The sequence below is a fragment of the Hemiscyllium ocellatum genome, chromosome 15 (genome assembly GCF_020745735.1).
Source record: "Hemiscyllium ocellatum isolate sHemOce1 chromosome 15, sHemOce1.pat.X.cur, whole genome shotgun sequence".
In the NCBI taxonomy this organism is placed as follows: domain Eukaryota; kingdom Metazoa; phylum Chordata; class Chondrichthyes; order Orectolobiformes; family Hemiscylliidae; genus Hemiscyllium; species Hemiscyllium ocellatum.
Window position 1 is genome coordinate 59,957,920 of NC_083415.1, and position 22,909 is coordinate 59,980,828.

Below are 22,909 nucleotides of genomic sequence, written 5' to 3' on the forward strand. Positions count from 1 at the left end.
AGGGATCAGGGGATATTGGGCAAGGGTAGGATTAGGGTATTGAATTCAATTCGCCATGATCATCATGAACGTTGGAGAAGGATGAAGGGGTCTGATGGCCTACTCCTGACCCTATCTTTTATATTTCTTTAAATCCTGTGTGTGCGCTAATGTTAACCAATTGAGCCACCAGTGTGGCTCACGTGTTACTGGAAATGACATCTAACACAGTGACTCATTCTCTGCAAATAAGAGGAACTTGTTCAAGCCTAGCCTTTTTTTGAATTACTTGAGGAACTTGCAGTTCCCTGTTACTTCCTTCATGGCAATACCTCAGCCAGTGAGAGTTGACTTGCCAACCTATCAGCATTCTACTCTCCTGCAGTATAAATGGTTGTGATCTTTTTGAAACTTAACGTTCTTGTTTCTTATTTGCCCTGATAACTACAAGATGTAAAGCTTTTGCAGCATGTCTTATCTTTTCATCAATATTCCCAGACAAGAATGTTGTCTTTCTAGAATAGTGCACTCAGTCAGTGAAGATTCAGTTGCATAAATTGCTGTGAGGTGTTTTAGCATGTCATCCTCTGTGCTCGGCTCTTGCCAGATTTGAGTCTGGAATTCTTTCACGTTTTAGGAGATTTGAATGGAGGGAATTTTTCCATCAAATAAATAGAACTGTAGGACAAAAACCTTAAAAGGCAGTCCTTTAATCATGATCACAGTGATGACTGATTTTTTTTAAAAAAATCACCTTTTTTAGAGTAATTTTGCCATAGCTATCCAATTTGGAAGCTAAATTATTGAACCAAATATTTAAACGTGACTGATAGTTAAATTGTCAGCTTCAGTTTATTGTTATTTCTAAATTTTGAATAGATCTGAACTTTAAGGTCAAAAAACACTTGATGAATGGATGTCCAGGAATTTTCAGTCCTTGTAAAGAATGGATCTAATGGGAATGAAGGGGTATGAGAGATCTGACAAGAAAGTCAGGGGCGGCACGGTAGCACATTGGTTAGCACTGCTGCCTCACAGCGCCAGAGACCCAGGTTCAATTCAGTTCCACACAGACATTCTCCCCCTGTCTGCGTGGGTTTCCTCCAGATGCTCAGGTTCCCTCCCACAGACCAAAAAATGTGCAGGTTAGGTGAATTGGCCATGCTAAATTGCCCGTAGTGTTAGGTGAAGGGGTAAATGTAGGGGAATGGGTCTGGAGGAGTTGCACTTCAGTGGGTCAGTGTGGACTTATCGAGCCGAAGGGCCTGTTTCCACACTAAGTAATCTAATCTTAAAAAAAAAAGTGAGATTGAAGTTAAGCAGAAGATAAGGCATTCATCACAGCAATGCCAATATAAAATGGGATGACCAGAGTTGTGACTAAAGAAGGATTGGGTACTGACATTAAATTTACTTCTGTGTTCCTTCCAAAAATTGATTTTTAAAATGTTTATTTTTTTCCACACTCGTGACAACAGGTCTCTGAAAAAATTAAGCGAAGACAGTTTGACTAAGCAGCCAGAAGAAGTCTTTGATGTGTTGGAGAAACTTGGTGAAGGGTAAGTACTGAACGTTTGTTGAGACGTTGGGCTATGTCATAATTTGAGGCTGAACTGCAAGGATTCGTTTTGAGCTTTTGAAGCAGATTAACAATTAAAACGAATAAGATATGGGAGAAGCCTTGGAGAAAGTGAGTCATTTCAGATAAGTTGGGTTAGTTAGAATCATAGAGTCATAGAGATGTACAGCACAGAAACGGACCCTTTGGTTCGACACTTCCATGCTGACCAGATATCCTAAATTAATCTAGTCCCACTTCCCAGCACTTGGCCCATATCCGGCTAAACCCTTCCTATTCATATACCCATCCAGGTGTCTTTTAAATGCTGTAATTGTGCCAGCCTCCTCCACTTCCTCTGGCAGGTTGTTTCACACACGCACCTCCGTTTGCATGAAAAAGTTGCCCCTTAGGTTCCTTTGAAATCTTTCCCCGCTCACTCTAAACCTATGCCCTCTAGTTCAGGATTCCCCCAACCCAGGGAAAGGACTTTGTCTATTTACCCTATCCATGCCCCTCATGATTTTATAATCTGTAAGGTCACCTCTCAGCCTCTGACACTCTAGGGAAAATAGCCCAAGTGTATTCAGCCTTTCCCTATAGCTCAAACCCTCCAACCATGGCAACACATTTGCAAATCTTTTCTGAACCCTTTCAAGTTTCACAACATCTTTCCTATAGGAGAGAGATGAGAACTGCCCACAATATTCTAAAAGTAGCCTAACCAATATCCTGCAGCACCGCAACATGACCTCCCAACTCCTATATGCAATTCTCTGACCGATAAAGGAAAACATACTAAACACCTGCTTTGCTATCCTATCTATTTGCGACTCCTCTTTCAAGGAACTATGAACCTGCACTCCAAGGTCTCTTTGTTCAGCAACACTCCCTCAGGACCTTACCATTAAGTTGTGATAGATGCAAATTAAGCAATGGATTCAATCTTATAGTAATTGGAAGAGTATAGTAGTGTGTTAGGGTAAGGTATTGCTGAAACTGAAAGAATGTACAAGACAATTGAGACAAGCTGACCTGTACAATACAAAAACTTGGGCAACTTTAAGATGATACAATGAATGGATACGAATGTGATGCAGATGCTGAGGTGCATGTAAGGAGTAATGGGAAGGAATAAGTTCAGGAACCAGCACAGCATGCGTCAGTGAAGATTGAGGGAGCATTGAAGGAAGAAGTTGAAAAGATATTGAAATGACATTGTCTGGCGAAAACAGAGGGGAAACCTGGTGAGAGAAGTGCTGGGAAGAAGGAGCAGTTGAAGACCGGAGACCAGACAGAAAGGTACACTTGCCATATGACGCTGATGCAGGAGGCTATTTGTCCCATCAAGTCTGTTTCACTATTCTTGGAGATCATGTTGTATGATCTGATTATCCTTAAATCCACTTTCCTGCCTTAACTCTGCAACCTTTGATAGCCTTAATTGTTAAAAATTGTCTATCTCAGTCTTGACAATACATAACAACTCAGCTTTGACAATCCTCTGTTGTAATGAACTCTTCCAATTCAGTGAGATTATGCCGTCTTGGCAAGTTTTGAGAAGATTTGTAGCTCAGGTTGAGGTTCTGGATGTAGGTTTGTTCGCTGAGCTGGAAGGTTCATTTCCAGACGTTTTGTCACCCTATTGGGTAATATTTTCAGTGGGCCTCTGGGCGAAGCACTTGATAATTCCTGCTTTCTATTTATATGTTTGGGTTGGTGGTGGCATTTCCTGTGGTGACATCATTTCCTGTTCTTTTTCTCCAAGAGTGGTAGATGGGGGTCTAACTCGATGTGTTTGTTGATAGATAGAGTTCCAACTGGAACTCTATCAACAACACATAGAGTTAGATGCCATCTGCCACCCCTGTATTGTCATCCTGATTTCCCTCTTAAGTATACTCCTATTGCCTTTATACTCTTCTAAGTATTCACTCGATCTATCCTGTCTATACCTGACATATACTTCCTCCTTTTTCTTAACCAAACCCTCAATTTCTTCTGTCATCCAGCATTTCCTATACCTATCAGCCTTCCTTTTCACCCTAACAGGAATATGCTTTCTCTGGACTCTCATTTCTGAAGGCTTCCCATTTTCCAGCTGTCCCTTTACCTGCGAACATCTGCCCCCAGTCAGCTTTTGAAAGTTCTTGCTTAATACTGTCAAAATTGGCCTTTCTCCAATTTAGAACTTCAAATTTTAGATCTGGTCCACTCTGTTCCATCATGTAGTCCCAACATGTTCAACTGCTCCTCATAAGAAAATTCACCCGTTTCCTGAATCAACCTTCTCCCAACTATCTCCAATGCCAAAATACCTTTCGCAGTGCAGGCAGTCCCTGGCTTGTGAAGGGGTTCCACTCTGGAGCTGAGCTTAAGACAATTTGAATATAAGACGGAACTCAATACAAGACCATGTAAAGTAGCTTTTTGTAAGTACAGGAAATGCTAGTCTGTTGGGTGTTCAAAATTGCACCCATGTGTGGGACCTTTCTTTTAAGTATGAATGTTTGTAAATTGCGGACAGTCAATTTGCTTCTGCATTTCCTGCTGAAAGGATGCTTGCTTTTTGTGACTCATGCACGAGGACTCTCAAATCTTTGTGTGCACTTTCTCCATTGAAGTAAGATTTATTCTTTGTGTCAAAGTTACATTTTTCAACATTATTTCAAATACCACATTTTTGTCTACTCAACCTGCCTATGTCCCTCTGTAGACTCGTGTCATCGTCATTACTTGCCTTCTCACCTACTTTTCTGTCATTCATAAACGTGATAGTAAATTTATTTTCTCCATCTGTCATTAATTTATGTTACAAGTAATTGTGGCCCTGGCTACGATCCATGTGACACTGCACAAATTAAAGGTTGCTTTGGAAAATGCTCCCTTACTCCAACTGTGTAACATCCACGATGCTGAGGAGGTCGTAGATAGCACGTCTAGTGAATTGGTCACACCACAGATGAGAATTGTTGAGGGAGATGGTGAATGGGTGACCAAAAGCCAGAGAAAGAGTAGGGAGATGTCCCCTGCGGTTATCTCCCTCCAAAACAGGTGTATCGTTGGGGATGATGGTTCACCAGGGGAGGGCAGCAGTTGCCAGGATCATGGCACTGTGGCGGGCTCTGCTGTTCAGAAGGGCAGGAAAAAGACTCGTAGGGCCATAGTCATAGGGGGTTCTATTGTAAGGGGAGTAGATAGGCAGTTCTGTGGCTGAAAACCAGATTCTCACACGGTATGTCACCTCCCAGGTGCTCAGGTCAGGGATGTCACTGATCAGCTGCAGAGCTTTCTGAAAGGGGATGGTGAACAGCCAGTTGTCGTGGTGCATGTAGGCACCAATGATATAAGTAAAAAATGACATGAGGTCCTGAAAGCAGAATTCAGGGAGCTAGGAGAGAAGTTAAAGAGGAGGACCTCAAAGGTATTGAAATCAAGATTGCTACCAGTGCCATGTGCTAACCAGTGTAGAAATGAATGTATAGACAGGGTGAACACGTGGCTTAAGGGATGGTGTAAGACAGAAGCGTTCAGATTTGTCGGACATTTGGTCCAGTTCTGGGGAAGGTGGGACTATTACAAATTGAATGGTCTACACCTGAACCAGACTGAAACTAATGTCCTTAGAGGAGTTTTTGCTACTGCTGTTGGGGAGGGTTTAAACTAATGTAGCAGGCGGCTGGGAACCAGAAGAGAAGACTAGGAGACAGTGAGGTGGAAACTAGAGATTGTAAGGATCATGAAGTTAGCATTACCAAGGGGAAGAGTAGGCAGAGAGCAGATGAACGCAAAGGAACTGGTGGTCTGAAGTGCATTTACTTTAATGCAAAGAGTATAGTGGGTAAGGCAGATGAACTTAGGGCTTCTTTGGTGCCTGGGAATATGACGTTATTGTGATCACAGAGAATTTGTTGAAGGAAGGGTATGAATGGCAACTAAATGTTCCAGGATATAGATGCTTCAGACAGGACAGGGAGGGAAGTAAAAGGGGGACGAGTTGCATTGCTGGTCGGGGATGTTATCTCCGCTGTGCTAAAGGAAGACACGATGGAGTTCTTGAGCAGTGAGGCATTATGGGTAGAGCTGAGAAATAAGAAGGATGCAGCTGCATTGGTCGGGCCTCCCAACAGTGAGCGTGAGGTAGAAGAACAAATAGGTCAACAGTTTATGGAAAGATGTCGGGGCAACAGGGTGGTGGTGATGGGAGACTTTAATTTTCCCAAAGTTGACTGGGCTATACTTAGCGTCAGAGGTCTGGATCGGGCAGAACTTGTAAGGAGCAGCCAGCAAAGTTTTCTAGAGCAGTATGTCAATAGTCCAACTAGGGAAGGGGGCTGTATTGGACCTGGTGTTGGGGAATGAGCCAGGCCAGGTGGTAGAGGTTGTGGTGGGAGATTCCTTTGGAAATAGTGACCACAAATCTGTTTTACAATACTCGTATTCCCATTCTGAGTAAATAGAAATACTTGCCAATCCTACTCAGCAATCACCAGTTATATTTAGCAAAAGCAGTCAAATACCCCTCCTCTTCCTCCATTGTATAACTTCAAACATTCAACTCTGGCTCTACTCTGTAGTAGGTCACACTGAGTTGCCTCCTATATATTCCCAACACAGAGGGTCTGTCTGAGTCGGTTATTGTGGATCTGCTTTCAGTGGTCCTTAATAAGGCTGTAAGGTCTAGGATCAGAGGCCATTGAGCTCATTGAGTCTGCTCTCTCATTTAATGAGATCATGGCAGATTGAACACCCCTCAACTCCACCTTCCTGTTTTTTTCCCCTATAATTCTTGATTCCATTAGGCTGTTCTTTCAGTACATCACTTGAAAGTCGACGTCCTCAAACCTTGCAGCTGCAGAATGTTAAGGTGCAGGTTTCAGTTTATTATCTACAAATTACAATCTGAAGTAGGTTTGCACAAATTCAAGACTTAGACATGTTGCTAGCCAGCAAATGCACACAATTGGTCCGAGGAGAGATTTAAAAGCAACGTGTTTGGCAGAGGAATGTATGGATAACTGAGAAGACGTGATGGAGAAGAGTCATATAACCAATATTGCGGTGACTCCAGGTAAATTGGTAGCAGACAAAAGATGGTGATAATGTTTGGGCTGCTGTAGGCCGGAAAAGGTTCATTCAATTCAAGTACTGTAAATTATTCCTTCTGTGACCTTGCTTGCTGTGACAAATAGAGTCATAGAGACGTTGACACAGAAACAGTCTCTTGGTCCAACTCGTCCACGCCGACCAGATATCCATCTATCCAAACCCTTCCTATTCTTATACCCATCCAGATGCCTTTTAAATGTTGCAATTCACCATTCCTCTGGCAGGCCAGTCCACCCCGCCCTATAGCTCAAATCCTCCAACCCGGGCAACATGCTCATCGACTGTTTTCAAAATGCTCCAGCTGGAGCATTCCTTTTGCTTATTTTTAGTATGTATGTGTTTTTCTTTGCTTATTTTTAGTATGTATGTGTTTTTTTTTCCTTGGTGAAGGGATCAGTGGCCAGGGAGCATTGATTTCAGATAAGGGGCAGGAGGTTTGGAGGATACATGAGGAAAGATTCTTTTCCACCCTGAGGGCAGTGGGAATCTGGAACTCTGTCTGTAAGTGTGTCAGAGGTGGAACACCTCATAACATTTCAAGTATTTGGATGTGCACTTGCAATGCCAAGGCACTCAACGCTATAGCCAAATGCTGGAAAATGGGATAGAATAGTTCTGCGCTTGTTTTGACGGGAATAGGCTTGATGGGCTGAAGGATACTTTTCTGTGTTGTCGACCTCTGATTTTTGTTTCAATTAATGAGTATGTTTTATAATTGTATGTATTTCACACAGGCACGGAAGGTTGAGTATTTTGAACAAGAATTATCTAAGTCCTGATCAGTGGCTTTGGCTTGAATAGTGAGCTATTTCCTCTTAGCTGCAAAATCCTTAAACTTATTTTACTAATAAGTAACGAATGAGAGGCATGGTTTCACCAGATGGATTTGATCCCCTCCTTAACTGTCGTCTATGACCCACAGTGACTGATGAAATTATTTCATGATCAAATTTGGGGAAAGGTTAAATGATAACAATGAAAACATTTAAAAGACATTTGGGCAGGTACATGAATGGGAAAGGTTTAGAGGGATATGGGCCAATCACAGGGAAATGGGACTTGTTCAGTTTAAAAGACCTGGTTGGCATGGACAGGTTGGGCCGAAGGGCCATTTTCCATGCTGTATGACTTTAATATCAATGCTAAACTAACTACGCATCTTTTTCCATCAATTGAGTTTGTCTGTCTTCCAGCACAGAGACTGAAGCTAAAAGCTCCTATGGTCTAAATTATTTTTGTAAATACATGTCTCACCTATTTTGATTTTGTCCGTTCTTCCTGTTACATTGGGAAGAGGTTAGAGACTTGCAATGCCTTTCACCACTTCAGGGTGTTCAGTGTTTTACAGCCAGTTAAGTATATTAGATGCATTGTCACTGTTGTGATGTAGCTAATGAGGCAACCAATTCATGCACAGCAAGCCCCAATAAACAGCAATGTGATAATGGCCAGATCATATTTTAAAACAAAATTGTCTTTGTTGAGAAACAGAGAGGCCCGGTCACTGGAACAGCGACTTTATTTCTCTCATTAACATTACAGGAGCATCTTGATCTGCCTGAGAAAGCTGGCAGGGTCAATGTTAAATGACTTTCTCCAGTGCAGCATTCGCTCTGCAGCACACATGGGTGTCAGGCTAAGCTCTGTGGTCACATCCCTGGGATGAGCCTGGAAAGCATGCCCTTCTGGTTTGGTAGTGGGAGCGCTACATGTGCAATTTCACAGTGATTGACTTAATTGAAGTCTTAATCCATGTTGGATGTGAACTTTGTCTGGAAAAATAAATGCCAAGAGATGTGTTGCAGTAAATGTTTCCAGATCATTTTAAATTACAGAAAGCCCTCCCAGAACATGTGATGTCTGGAATGTCTGCAACTTTTGAATTTAAAACCACTTTCTTTTCAACCCTCAGATGAATGCTTCAGTTTTAAATGGCTTTGCGTTTTATATTGATTCAAACTACTTCATTCCAAAAGAAATGCATATTTACAGTGACTTTATAGAAAAGAATGGGTTTACCTTAATACAATAATCTCCCTGTGTCCCTTCTCTTCCCTACTTAGGAGCATCAACTTTTGCTACTTGTCGTCTTAGTGTGATGAGGTTTGATGTAATTTCTGGATATGCTATGTAAACAAGGGTTTGTCATGCAAATAGTACCATTTGTTTTTTAAAAAATATATCATTATCACATTGCTGGCTGTGGGACCATACTGTGTACAATTTGACGACTGTATTTCCTGCCATCCCACAGTGGGTTTAATTCAAAACACTTGATTGACTTAGCTGATTGAGCTTAGTGATATCATAGAAAGTGCTGCCTGAATGCAAATCTTTGTTTCAGTGTTGTTTATTTGACCACCTGGCTCTAGTCTCCAACTACGTAGCTATTTCCTGTCTTTCTCTCAGCCTATTGGTAGTGAAGCCCTCATTTGTGCTGCTGTTACTGTCGAGTTTGATTACTTCAATATTTTCCAGCCCAGAATCACAGTCTGCTATCTTGATTGTATTCAAACCTCAGGCACCCGCACATTAATTCGACAACCAAGGGGTTGACTCTTGCCTTCGATCATCTACAATCCAATTAATCATGTATTTTGAGAATAGGCGTAGACATTAAGACCAAAACATACATACATACATACATACATACATACACACACACACACACACACACACACACACACACACACACACACACACACACACACACACACACACCACCAATGGACCAAGTCTTCATTTCAGCTGTTCTTGTTTCAAGGGAATTTTAATACCCGGGTGCAGGTAGATGGGACTAGATTGGGTAGGGATATTTAGTCGGCATGTACAAGTTGGACTGAAGGATCTGTTTCTGTGCTGTATATCTCTATGACAGTATAACCATCAATTGCCCACTGTGTTTCCTGACCTACAGGATCTCCTAATTTAAACAGTACCTTGAACTTAAAATTCACTCTTGTATTCAAATGCTCCATGGTCTCATCCCTTCCCTTTCTCTCTAACTTCCCTCAGCCCTCCACTCCACAGCCTCTGCGCTCCTCTAGTTCTGGCTTCTTGAGCATTTCCAATATCTTTCATTCTATAATTGGCAGCCATGCTGTCACCTGCTTGGGTCCTGAACTCTGGAATTTCCTCCAAACTCTGCCTCCCTGTCTACCTCTCCTCACTTGAGGTATCTCTTAAAGCTAACCTCTTTGATCTGTCTTTTGATCACTTATGCTAACTTGGGGATCAGTGCCATTTAAAAAAAAACATCTATGAAGAGCCTTGTGACATTGTATTAAAGGAGCTTTATAAATGCAGATTGTTATAGTGAAATGCCTCACTGGGTTAGCAAGCAAGAAATAAGCCCCACTATTCCTAGAGTTGGAATAAAAGTTTTTGCAATTCTCTGGTTAACTTGGTTTTCAGACTCAGGTCAGAAAGCATGGGCCAGGTTTCTACACTTAACAAGTATTATTATTTATTACAAATGAATAGATTCTGGCTACAAATAAACAAGTATGAGGCGTTAACAAAGAAGTCTAGTACTTAAAATTCCAATCCCATATAAACACCCCGCTGTACACACATATCAATGCACACAAAATATGTGTTCTGGGCAGAAGGAAAGACTGGGAAGGTAGTTCCGAGCGCCCTGTCAGCAGGATTTGCTGAGATGATCCTTGTACTTAGCAGAATGCTGCTTTTTGATCTTTCTTCCTTTAGTACTTTTCACTTGTTTAAAGAAGACACAGGGTGACTGGCCACTGCTTAATGTCATTTAAAAGTTCTCATCAACTGGAATGGGAAAATAAACTGTCTATTTTCAGGCCTACTATAGGGAAAGAGGTACCTTCTGCCTTTGTGGAGATCCATTTGCTTCTGATTATCCCATTCATACCTGCAAGCTGTTTAATTATCTGGGTGCCAATCACAAGCTGAAAGCCTTTTCATCAAAAACTAGCCATTAGTTGACAGATCAGCCAGCTTTTTGTTGCCAGCCAAAGATCCATTTGTACACACCCTTTGGCTCTAATTTATCTGCACGTTCAGCTCCCACTACTGCTTAAATCAGCAGCTACTTATGATGAGTATCATGTGACTTGCTTTTAAAAGGCACAGCAATCTTTAGCCTTAAAACAGTCATAAATACAGAAACTAAAAAGATAGTCTTTCGGGGTCAGACTGAGGGACAGGGCTGGGAGCATGTTGTTTTTAATTCGTGAAGCATTATGAAGGCTGTACAGCCTTAGCAGAACTGAACGGGAGACTAGATGAATAATTTCAATTGTCATTGAAGTTTATTAAGCTTATTGACTGAGTTGTGTCTGATTGCTCTTACTTGTATCCATGCTGGCAGGACTGCATTACCGGTGTTGACACTATTTGCTGTGTTGATGAGACTTGAAAGCTGAGAGGAGGAGAGCTTTCCCAATTTGCCTCAGAGCACCTGAGGGGGCTAAGTTTTAAGCATCTCCTGACACTCCAGCACAGTAACAAGGGAGTGTTGAACTATCAGCCTAGATTTTGTGTTGAATGTTTTTGGAGTGGTACTCAAGCTGGACCTCTTTCACTGAGCTCTGGCTGGCACCTACCAAAACATTGAGTGTCTGCCCACATCAGGTTAAGGGAGGGAGTGGGTTAACTAAAACTGATAGTTATAAAACTGATTTAAACCCACAACGTTTTTTGTGGCCTCTTCCTTAATATGTAGCTTCACAGCAGAATTGCAGAGAACTTCCTAGGGCAAATTAAAAACAACATGCTCCCAGCCCTGTCCCTCAGTCTGACCCCGAAAGACTATCTTTTTAGTTTCTGTATTTATGACTGTTTTAAGGCTAAAGATTGCTGTGCCTTTTAAAAGCAAGTCACATGACACTCATCATAAGTAGCTGCTGATTTAAGCAGTAGTGGGAGCTGAACGTGCAGATAAATTAGAGCCAAAGGGGGTGTACAAATGGATCTTTGGCTGGCAACAAAAAGCTGGCTGATCTGTCAACTAATGGCTAGTTTTTGATGAAAAGGCTTTCAGCTTGTGATTGGCACCCAGATTCATTAATTGAAAATGAAGGGACATTATTCTGAAGAGTATATTCAGATCATGGCTGGACTCGCCCTGATGAATTCCAGTGTTTGTTAATGGCTTTTCAGGGGTTGCTTCTGTTTTCACTGTGTAACACAGTTGCACTTGGAGAAGGCACAGTCAGACAGCTTCCCTTAAACTGTAGCTAGATTTGGCTTGCGGGTTTCCTGTTGCAGAGGAAAGATCAGGGGTTTTGCAGAGAGGCTGTGCTGACAAACCCTGCAATGGACACCCTCTGCGCTTTTCAGCAAGTGCGTTTTGCAGCAAGCTTTTGATTCTGTTGGTACTATTGCAAAAGTTATCAGCAGGCCCATAATGTTTTAATCAAAACTGCTTCCTTTAGACGAGTGCAGAAGTAATATTGTATAAGGAGCCGTTGTGTTTATTTTAAACATGTTTTCGATTGTGATCTGCAGTGCTTTGCTTGAAAAGGCAGTAGAAATGCATTCAGCAGTAACTGTCAAAAGACAAATTCATAAATATGCAAAGGGGAAAAGCAAAATGGCAGGCTAAGGGCAGAGGCTGACACTATTGGAGAGCTCTTTCAAAAAGCCAGTGCAGGCAAGGTGGGCTGAATAGCAGTCTGTGTGCTATGGTTCTACACAGACCTCTCTCAAACAGCAAAGTGATAGCCAGATGATCATTTTTGCTGGTGTTAGTTAAGGGATAAAAATTTTATGTCCACTGTAGTGTGCAGACAAGGTCGCATCCACAAAATGTCACCTCTGGCAGTACAAACCACCTTCATCATTGCACTGGAGTGTCATTCCAGACATTCAGCTCAGTCTCTTGGCTGAGAGTTCTACTCTGAGCCAGGGACTGAAATATGTTAAGTACCTGTTATCTGCAGCTGCTTTGACCCCTGCAGGTCCACATGCTGTAGGTTGATCCACAGTATCCTTACGGAGGGAATTCCAGGATTTTGACCCAGTGATAGTGAAGGAACAGCAACTAATTTCCAAGTCAGGATGATGACAGACTTGGAGGGAACTTGAAGGTGGGAGTGTTCCCGTATATCTGTTGCCCTGGTTCTTCTATATGGAAGTGATCGTGGGTTTGGAAGGTACTGTCCAAGGAAATTTGGTGAATTTCTGCAGTATGTCTTGTAGATACTGCACACTACTGTGACTGAGCATTGGTGATGGAGGGAGTGAATGCTTGTGGATGTAGTGCCAATCAAGCCGGCTGCTTTGTTCTGGACTACTGCAGTGCTGTTGTTGGGGGTATACACACTTCTATAATCCCAATGTGATCATTGAACATGTCAGATCCCAGACTGAAACATAGGAACCAAGTTAGGCCATTCAGTTTCTCGAGTCTATTCTGCAGTCCAATGCGATCATGGCTGCTCTGTGGCCTAACTAATTTACCTGCCTTTGACCTATACCCCTTAATACCTTACTTGGTAAAAATTTATTCATCTCCAATTTAAAAGTAACATTGCCCTTTGTGGCAGAGAGTTCTGAACCTCCATGTGTTGAAGTGCTTCCTAGATTGTTTTGTTTGCTTTTAACAAGGTAGTCTCTCACTGAAACAAATGCACGCAATGTTGCAGGTTTTGTTTTAACAATGAAACAGAAGTTTATTAACCAAAAGAAATGAAGATAAAATTGAATAAGCCAAACAATTTACCATGGCACAGATTCAAAGATCTAGCATAGTGAAAGTATAATCCAAAGCACCCTTGTACAGTACCCACTCCAGGAAAAACAAAATTCATACACTTCAATAAGCTTATGGTAATTGTGACTAACTCCTGGACAGGAAATGCTGATAGCTGCTTCCTGGAGCTTTTAGGTACTTGACCTTAAATGTACTTAGTTTTAAGTAACTTCTTCAGGGTTTCATGCCAATGCTTCTGTCTGGGGACTAAAGTAATCTAAATGTGATAACTTTGGATGGAGTCTGATGGATGCATACAAGGCTTTGAGCTAACTGTGGGAAAATGGGAGTAGAATAGCTTTTGGCTCGTATAGACTCGATGGGCCACAACCTGTACTCTAGCTCTCTATAACTCTGTGACTATATTCTCGCCTCGTCAGGCTCATTACTCTATGCAACCATCCCCATCCAAGAACTGTCCAAACTACAGCAAACAGTAACAGGCACCTATGGGACCAGGAAAGTGCCAGTTGATCAAGTATTCCTGCAAATTTATAAATTTTTAAAAACTTAAAATGGCAAGTACAGAGTTCTGGATGTAGGTTTGCTGGAAAATGAACCTTCCCGCTCAGCAAGCAAACCTACATCCAGAACCTCAACCTACGCTACAAATCTTCTCAAAACTCACTAGTACAGAGAAGTAAATAATTACTGGTATCACCCCCTAACATGATGCTACAGACTTACCGAATGATCAAAAACATGAGCAAGGTGATTTCTGTGCAATCGATTCCCAAGATGGCTCAGGGAAATGGCCCAGTAAAGATAGTTGCTCACCAAAGCAAGGAGAGGATAAGCAGTATGGACAGTGAATCAGAGCGGTGAAACAAGGAGGGAGGGAGGGAGGTCATTCAGCTGATTGTGCCTGCACTTGCCCTTTAAAAGGAGCTATTCAAATAGTTCCACTCACTCCTGTCCTTTTCCCCAAGTAGTCTTCCACTTCTCTTTTGGATCACTGATCACCTATCCAGGTCATCATAAGTCACCGCATCAAAATATTTCTCATCTTCTTTGGCATTTTGGTTAATTACCTTAAACTCTTGTTACTGAACTTCTTGTCACTGGCAACTGCTCCTTTTTTCTCGTTTTCATATACTTGGAACAGCTGCTTTTTGTAATATCTACAAGTGCTCTTACAAACAACTGAACGGGAACAGTTTTCTCTATCTATCTTCATTTGAACAGCTGTATTCAACCTCTCCCTAATCTCCGCCTGCTCTCAGGGAAAAGGGCTCTTGTGACACAGTGGTAGTGCTCCTACTCTGAATCAGAAGATCCAGGTCCAAGTCATATCTACAACAGAGATGTCACAATGAATCTGAATGGGTCCATTAAAATATCTACTTGCTCTGAGGATTCTCTTATGGCACAATGGTAGTGTTCCTACTCCTGGACCAGGATGGTCATTGCTCCAGAGTTATGTATTAACAAACCTAATCAGGTTAATTGGAAAATATTTACTCAGTCTAAGGAAGGGCTGTTGTGGTGTAGTGGTAATGTACCTACTTCTGAACCTAGAGGTCTGGGTTCAAGTCCCACCTGCTCCAGAGGTGTATAACAACATTGTTGTGGTTCTGTTCGCCGAGCTGGAAGTTTTTGTTGCAAACGTTTCGTCCCCGGCTAGGCAACATCATCAGTGCTTTGGAGCCTCCTGCGAAGCGCTTCTTTGATGTTTCTTCCGGTATTTATAGTGGTCTGTCCTTGCCGCTTCCGGTTGTCAGTTTCAGCTGTCCGCTGTAGTGGTTGGTATATTGGGTCCAGGTCGATGTGTTTGTTGATGGAGTTTGTGGATGATTCATCCACAAACACATCGACCTGGATCCAATATACCAGCCACTACAGCGGGCAGCTGAAACTGACAACCGGAAGCGGCAAGGACAGACCACTATAAATACCGGAAGAAACATCAAAGAAGCGCTTCGCAGGAGGCTCCAAAGCACTGATGATGTCGCCTAGCCAGGGGAAGAAACGTTTGCAACAAAAACTTCCAGCTCGGCGAAGAGAACCACAACAACGAGCACCCGAGCTACAAATCTTCGCACAAACTTTGTACAACAACATCTTTAAACAGGTTGGTTATAAAATAAACCTGATCCACAGGAGGGGCACTTATGGTACAGTGATAGTGTCCTTTCCTCTTAGGGGAAGATGTGCTCAAGTCCCACCTGCTCCAGAGGTCTGTAATGAGGTCTGTAATAAGACCTCTGAACAGGTTGATCAGAAAATAACCCTGACATAGTTAGGGGGCTTGTAGTGCAGTGGCACAGCCCATAATCACTGAGCCAGGAGGTCTGGGTTCATGTCTGACCTTCGCCAGAAGGGTGCGATAGCAACTCTGATCAGGTTGATTAGAAAATTTTTTTTTAAACCTGCTCTAAGGAAGAGATCCTTATGTCTGGAGGCCTGGGTTTGAGTCCAGCCCACTCCAGAGATCTCTGAATGGAAGGCTTATTAGAAAAAATAGACCTGCTGGAATGACAATAACCTCAGTTTCCCTAATTGCTTCGTATCACTGAAGTCCGTTATTTGTGAACCTGTTATAACATCACAGGCCTCCTATGGTGCCTAGTATTAGGCATAATACTTCAACCGACACCTCGCACTGATTCATAAAGATTTACGATAACTTCCTTGTTTTAGGTCTCTATTTATAAAGCGATGAACCTCCTTTCCAAAGAGAATCTCTACTGTCTTGGCATCCAACCTTGAAAAATGTCTAATGTCTGCCTCTTCTCCCTGCAATCCCTTTAACAGTTGACATTGATGCCCACTGCAGCATCTGAATTGGTTTTAGCCAATGCCACGGTTCTGGTATATTCACCCATTCTGATGTGACACAACAATGGTCACCCATGAGCCAATCATCATAGTAAAAGAACAAGCAAGTTGCTGGAATGACTGAGGGTTCACAATGAGATGTCAAGGGCAGCATGGTGGCTCAGTAGTTAGCACTGCTGGCTCTCAGCACCAGGGAACCATGTTCAATTCCATCCTTGGGTGACTGTCTATGTGGAGTTTGCATGTTCTCCCCGTGTCTGCGTGGGTTTCCTCCCGGTGCTCCGGTTTCCTTCCACAGTCCAAAGATGTGCAGGTTAGATGGATTAGCCTTGGTAAACGTGCGGGGTGTGATGGCAGAAAAGTACAACAGGTCAGGCAGCATCCGAGGAGCAGGAGGGGCAATGTTTCGGCCAGAAGTCCTTTATCAGGAATGAAGAAGAAGGGCTTTTGCCCGAAATGTTGATTCTCCTGCTCCTTGTATGCTGCCTGACCTGCTGCGCTTTTCCAGCTCCACACTTTCAACTCTATTCTTCAGCATCAGCAGTCCTTGCTTTCACCTTGGTAAATGTGAGGTTGAGGGGTAAGGTGGTGGTGTGGGTCTGGGTGTGATGCTCTTCTGAGGGTTGGTGCAGACTCAGTGGGCCAAATGGCCTCTTTCTGCACTGTATGGATTCTATGATTTGATACTAAATAAAGCCATGCCTGGTGTAAGCGCTCCCTTTCATTCTGTTTCTCAGATTTGTGGCAATGTCAATACCTGTGTCTGCTCATTTTACTGTCAATAATCACTGAATTACAAGATACCACTGAGACGACTTTGATACAGGACAGTGATGCCAACAGTTCGGCTTTTGTGAAATGCTTACAACCTCTGGATGAGTTACGAATTGTTGGGATTAAAAGAGTTAAACATGGAAACATAGCAGCTAGGAGCAAGGTTTGGCCCTTTGGCCTTTTGAGCATCTCTACCATTCAGTAAGTTTTCCTAACTGCACCCCATACCTGTTAGTAAGGGACATTGGGCTCTGCTAGTTTTATCATCAGTCGCCGACAGCAAATTGATCTTGTTAACACCAGTGTGCTGATTATTTGGACTGTGGACTCTCATTCGTTGATTCATAATAGAGTTAACTGTCTACTTTGTATATAAACAGAAACAGTCGAAAGGTGGGAGGGGTGGGGGGCTTGCTAGGTCTGTATTGTCTGCACTTCTCTATGTAACTGTGTTGTTTAATGTACAAATGTCATTGTCACTGTCTTGTTAAATGTGGAGCTGGGATTTGAGGTTTGTCCTCATCTCCCTGTAAAATGGTCAAATGGTAGGGTTTGGGGCTTAGCTTTGCTGCTCCTCTCCCTTGTAAAATTGCTGTCTCTTGTACAGCTGTAAATGTTTATTGTAAACTGTTTTGTAATTTGTTTAATAAAAAAAAATAAACAGAAACAGTGAGTGTTGCAAAGCTGCTACCTGTTGGAAGGAGCTTTACTGAAGACTCATGGTTGTCTTTGGCATTTCCTGTTTACTGCACAGATTGCGTTTAAATAATCTGAGGGTTGTAAAATATTTTGTTCTGAGACCTTGGAGGATTCTTTTCAACTGCAATTTATTTATTTTTGGAGCATAAAAATAATGGATGATTGAAATATGAACACAATCGTGAGAATGTGTGTAATAACAAATCTCATTGAGCACTGTAGTTAGATGTGTGGTTTTCCCCTGTTTCCTCTTGTGTCAGATTCTGAAGTGAAAGTTGTACTAAGCTCTGAGAAAAGAGAATCATAGAATCTCTAGTGTGGAAGCAGGCCATTTGGCCCATCAGTTTCTCACCAACCCTCCGAAGAACATCCCACCCAGACCCCAATCTCCTCAATCCCTCTAACCCTGCATTTCCCACAGCTAATTCTCGCTATGGCCCATTTAGCATGGCCAATGCACCTAACCTGCACATCTTTGACTTTGAAACCAGAGCACCAGAGGAAACCCATTCCTCCCCAGAGAGAATGTGTAACCTCCACACAGACAGTTGCCTGAGGCTGAAATCGAATCAGTGTCCCTGGTGCTGTGAGGTAGCAGTGCTAACCACTGAGCCACCCTGTTGCCCTATTGGAAAGCAGGTTGCATGTAACAGTGACAGAGACCTATGTAATTGTCTGATCACCTGTTATGACTGAGAGGTGGGGGAAATGTAATGATCAAGGACCCTGAGAAAGACTGGTATCAAAGATTGTTGCAATCATTCCCTCTTATTGGAGGCTGAGAGCTGATAGGATGGCCTAAATCTGTACTGCTGGATTAATATTAATGCTTTATGTTCCCTCCCTTAGGTCCTATGGCAGTGTATTCAAAGCCATTCATAAAGAATCAGGCCAAGTGGTTGCAATCAAGCAGGTCCCAGTGGAATCGGACCTGCAGGAGATTATTAAAGAGATTTCCATCATGCAGCAGTGTGACAGGTGAGGCGCAAAGTGTTGCCAGTGGCTCCGCGCCTTGATTGATACTTTTTAAAAGTGGAAAACCTAATTGCAGTGACGGAGCACAACAAGAGATTTTGTTCTGAGGGAACGAAAAAAAGCATTATAGTCTATTCTTGATCAGCTGCATCAGTTGTTTCCTTGTGTTGCACCATTCCATGTGAAGCACAGAAACAGGAGTAGGCCTTTCAACCCATTAACTAGGAGAAAATGAGGACTGCAGATGCTGATATCAGAGTCAAGAGTGTGGTGCTGGAAAAGCACAGCCAGTCAAGGCAGCATCCGAGGAGCAGGAGAATCAATGTTTCGAGCATAAGCTCTTCGTCCTAATCATTAGAACTGCTGACTCTTCACTGTACTAACTATTCTTTAGTTATGTGTAGCATCCTGTGACTTTTAACAGTCTTTCTCTTTCTCCACAGCCCTCATGTGGTGAAGTATTATGGAAGTTATTTTAAGAACACAGACCTATGGATAGTCATGGAATACTGTGGAGCCGGTTCAGTATCAGATCTTATTCGAATAAGGAATAAAACGGTAATTTCATGCACCTGCCTCTATCCCAGGGAAATAAGGATTGTGTCTGCCTTTATAAGCAGGACCTGTACTATCCCAAGTTTGTTACAAAGGATAAATGCCTTTGAGGTAGTTCAGTGTCATAGGATTGAGTATCCTGCTATCTTTCCTCTTCTAACTCTATACTATTGTTACCATCTATTCCCTCCTCCCTAAAGTGCTCGTCAGGCCTCCTATTAAATACCATTGGTGGTCGACATTGTTCTGTCCGTGTTTTTTAAAGCAGGTGAGTGAAAAAGAGAAACCACAGGCAAAAGAATCAGTCCCGTGTAATTATGTTGCAATGTGTCTTTCATTTAAGATAAATAATTAAATACAGGCCAGATTAATTGACTTTGTTCTTGATGCAAAATGTGGGGGAGAAATTGATAGCCAATTCTGCTCTCTCAATAGGCTGTTTGTTTGATCAGAAATAAATTAGTGTCCCCTATGACAATAGCACATGATCAAAACCATGTGACCCATACACTTCACAGCTTTCTTTTTACAACTGCTTATTTCTTTAAGAGCTGGGAGAAAATTGCACTCTGCATGCACAGATAGTAACCTTATTCATGGAATGCAGTTTGAGATGTCTGTCGACAATAACTGTGTCACGTGGTTTGTTTTGCCATTCGCAGCTGGCGATTTTTGATAGCCATGTTTGCATTTGGGTCAATTACTCTGTAAACAAGGCAGCAGGCTTCTGAATGAATAGATTTCCAGGGTGGTGCTGAGGTGCTTTATTGGTCTCCAAGATGTTAGCTGGCTGTGTTCTTTGAAAACATGTTGTAAATAGAGTATATATTGACACCATACTAATAATGTGTGTATGTGTGCAATGTCACTCCATTACTGTCAGTCCTTTGTTGTACTGATGTGCAATATGTTGTGAATTCAGAATTTAGGCAACAGTGTAATGCAGTCAGTCCACAGCCTGACTACTTCAAGTCATACCCCTCCATTAGTTTTACATTCAGTGTAACAGAAACAGCTAGCTCTGTACATGGGAGCTTTCTCATACTTCATCCTGAAAGCTTACTTGATTGGTTAGTCAATGTTACGGCCAGTTCGGGTGGAGTGATTCAATTCCCCATTTAAAATCCTCTAATGATCAAAACAAAGATTTTGAAATCTTTTTGGGAGGCAGCGGTGTGGCATTTTAATTAAAGAATAATCTCTATGAAAATTAAGGAGCCAGTTACAGGTTTTCTCTGTTGAAAGAAAGAGCAATTTTATTACTTGCTCTGAGAAGAATAATAAAACATGACATCAAGTACACATACAAACACAAGTATAAAGTTTAAAAAGGGAAGAGTATCTTGTATTAAAAAAAATCTCAAAAGCAGTTTTTAAAAAAAGATTGTTGAGGCTTAAGCTGCGACAGTGGTTGTTTGATTTGTGTATCTTCTGCAATAATGAAATCTATTCATATCTTTGAGTTCTTGGCAAAGGAGTGGTACTCTGAGATGCTTTTCATCAGCTGTTGTTTTGAGCAGGTGAAAGAATCTAAAGGAGAGAAAGCCATCTAAGTTCTGCTCTCATGAATCCATCATTTGCTCTCTCTGCTTTTCTCTCCCCTCTCCCTTTTTCTCTCCCCTCTCCCTTTTTCTCTCTCTCCCTCTTTTTCTCTCTCTCCCTCTTTTTCTCTCTCTCCCTCTTTTTCTCTCTCTCTCTCTCTCTCCCTCTTTTTCTCTCTCTCCCTCTTTTTTTCTCTCTCTCTCTCCCTCTTTTTCTCTCTCTCTCTCTCCCTCTTTCTTTCTCTCTCTCTCTCTCTCTACCCCCCTCTCTCTCTCTCTCTACCCCCCTCTCTCTCTCTCCCCCCCCTCTTTTTCTTTCTCTCTCTCTCTCTCTCTCTCTCTCTCTCTCTCTCTGCCAACCCGACGCCTGCACCCCCTCACACACAGTCTTCTAAAATACTTGTCACTTGTTTATTCCATTCCTGGCTTCATTGTTTCATTTAATCTAGGTTTTTTTCCTTCCTTCATGGTAGCTCAACATTTATTGCCCTTGTGAAAGTGGTAGTGAGACATTGTTTTCAACAATTGGAGTCCACGTGGTGTAGGTTTATCTACTGCTAGGAAAGGAGTTCCTGGATTTTTACTTAGCAACATTGAAAGCCGGTGTGTTGACCGATACCAGGTAGTCCGTTAGATTTTAATTCTTTCATCAAACCTTGTAACAGTAATATACAACTGACATAAGGTATTTCACCAGGCTTTAACAGTCCACCATGTTACTGGTCTCACAGGTTGAGAGTGGCACTTTCCCTAAACTAACCAGGAAACCAGCTGCCAACAATGGCTTCATGGTCAACATTGCAATTTTCTGATTTTCGCAGTGTTTTTATTAATTGAATTCTGATTTCTCCAATCTACCATAGTGAGATTTGAACCATGTCCATGGGTCATTAAAATAGGTCCCTGGATTTCTGGTCCGGTGACAAAACAACTACCCTATACCTCTCAGCCTAAATATACAGATGCCCTTCATTCTGTGAACATCCAGAAAGATGTGTATCAAACACCAACTACAGACCTGTGTTTTAATACCTTTTTATAATGGTGATAACTTTAGCTTAGTAGTGGTGGTGTTGATAGCGAGGAAGGTTATCTCAATGATCCAATGGGCCGAGGTGTGGCAGATGGAGTTTAAGTTAGATAAATGTGAGGTGTTTGCATTTTGGAAAGGCAAATCAGGGCAGGACTTATACACTTAATAGTAAGGTTCTGGGGAGTGTTGCTGAACAAAGGGACGTAGAGGTGCAGATTCATAGTTCTTTGAAAGGGCAGTCTCAGGTAAACAGGATAGTGAAGGAGTTTGGTGTGCTTGGCTTCATTGGTCAGTGCATTGAATACAGGAGTTGGGATGTCATGTTGTGGTGTGCAGGACATTGGTGAGGCCAATTTTAGAACACTGCATTCAATTCTGGTTTCTCTGCCATAGTATAGATGTTGTGAAACTTGAATGAGCTCATAAAAAATTTACAAGCATGTTGACAGGGTTGGAGAGATACAGGGAGAAGCTGAATAGGCTGAGGCTTTTCTCTCTGGAGCTTTGGAGGCTGATGGGTGAACTAATAGAGGTTTATAAAATCATGAGGGGCATGGATAGGTTAAATAGACAAGGTCTTTTTCCCCAAGGTAAAGAAGCCCAAAACTAGAGGGCATAAATTTAAGGTGAAGAGGGGAAAGATTTAAAAGGGACCTAAGGGGCAATTTTTTTCATGCAAAGGGTGGTGTGTGTATGGAATGAGCTGCCAGAGGAAGTGGTGGAAGCTAGTACAATTACAGCCTTTTAAAGACACCTGCATGGGTATATGAATAGGAAGGGTTTAGAGGGATATGGGCCAAATGCTGGCAAATTAGAATAGATTTATTTAAGATATCTGGTCAGCATGGATGATTTGGACCGAAGGGTCTGTTTTCAAGCTGTACATCTGTAAGATTCTAACTATAGCTTATTGATGGTTTCATGAGCTTGCCTCAACTTGGTCAAGTGATCACTGTTGCCAAATTAAATTAGTGTTTTTCCTCCTTTGAAATCATCTTCGTCTCAATTGTTTAAATATCTTGCTCAACACAAAATTTGTCTTAATACCTGGTGCAAGACTATTCTTGGAACCATAGTCTAGATTAGAGTGGTGCTGGAAAAGCATAGCAGGTCGGGCAGCATCTGAGGAGCAGGAAAATCGACGTTTCGGACAAAAGCCCTTCACCTGGAATCACTTT

At 42.1% G+C, this 22,909-nt stretch overlaps 1 protein-coding gene across 1 annotated transcript in view; it reads left to right on the forward strand.

The window, feature by feature from the left end:
• The window catches only part of LOC132823005 (serine/threonine-protein kinase 3/4), a 151,562-nt gene that overhangs the window by 20,458 nt on the left and 108,195 nt on the right, over positions 1-22,909 (forward strand). The window contains exons 2-4 of the mRNA XM_060836531.1: positions 1,458-1,538; positions 18,477-18,605; positions 19,046-19,160. Coding sequence (XP_060692514.1) covers positions 1,458-1,538; positions 18,477-18,605; positions 19,046-19,160 — 325 coding nt within the window. The remainder of the gene's footprint in view (positions 1-1,457; positions 1,539-18,476; positions 18,606-19,045; positions 19,161-22,909) is intronic.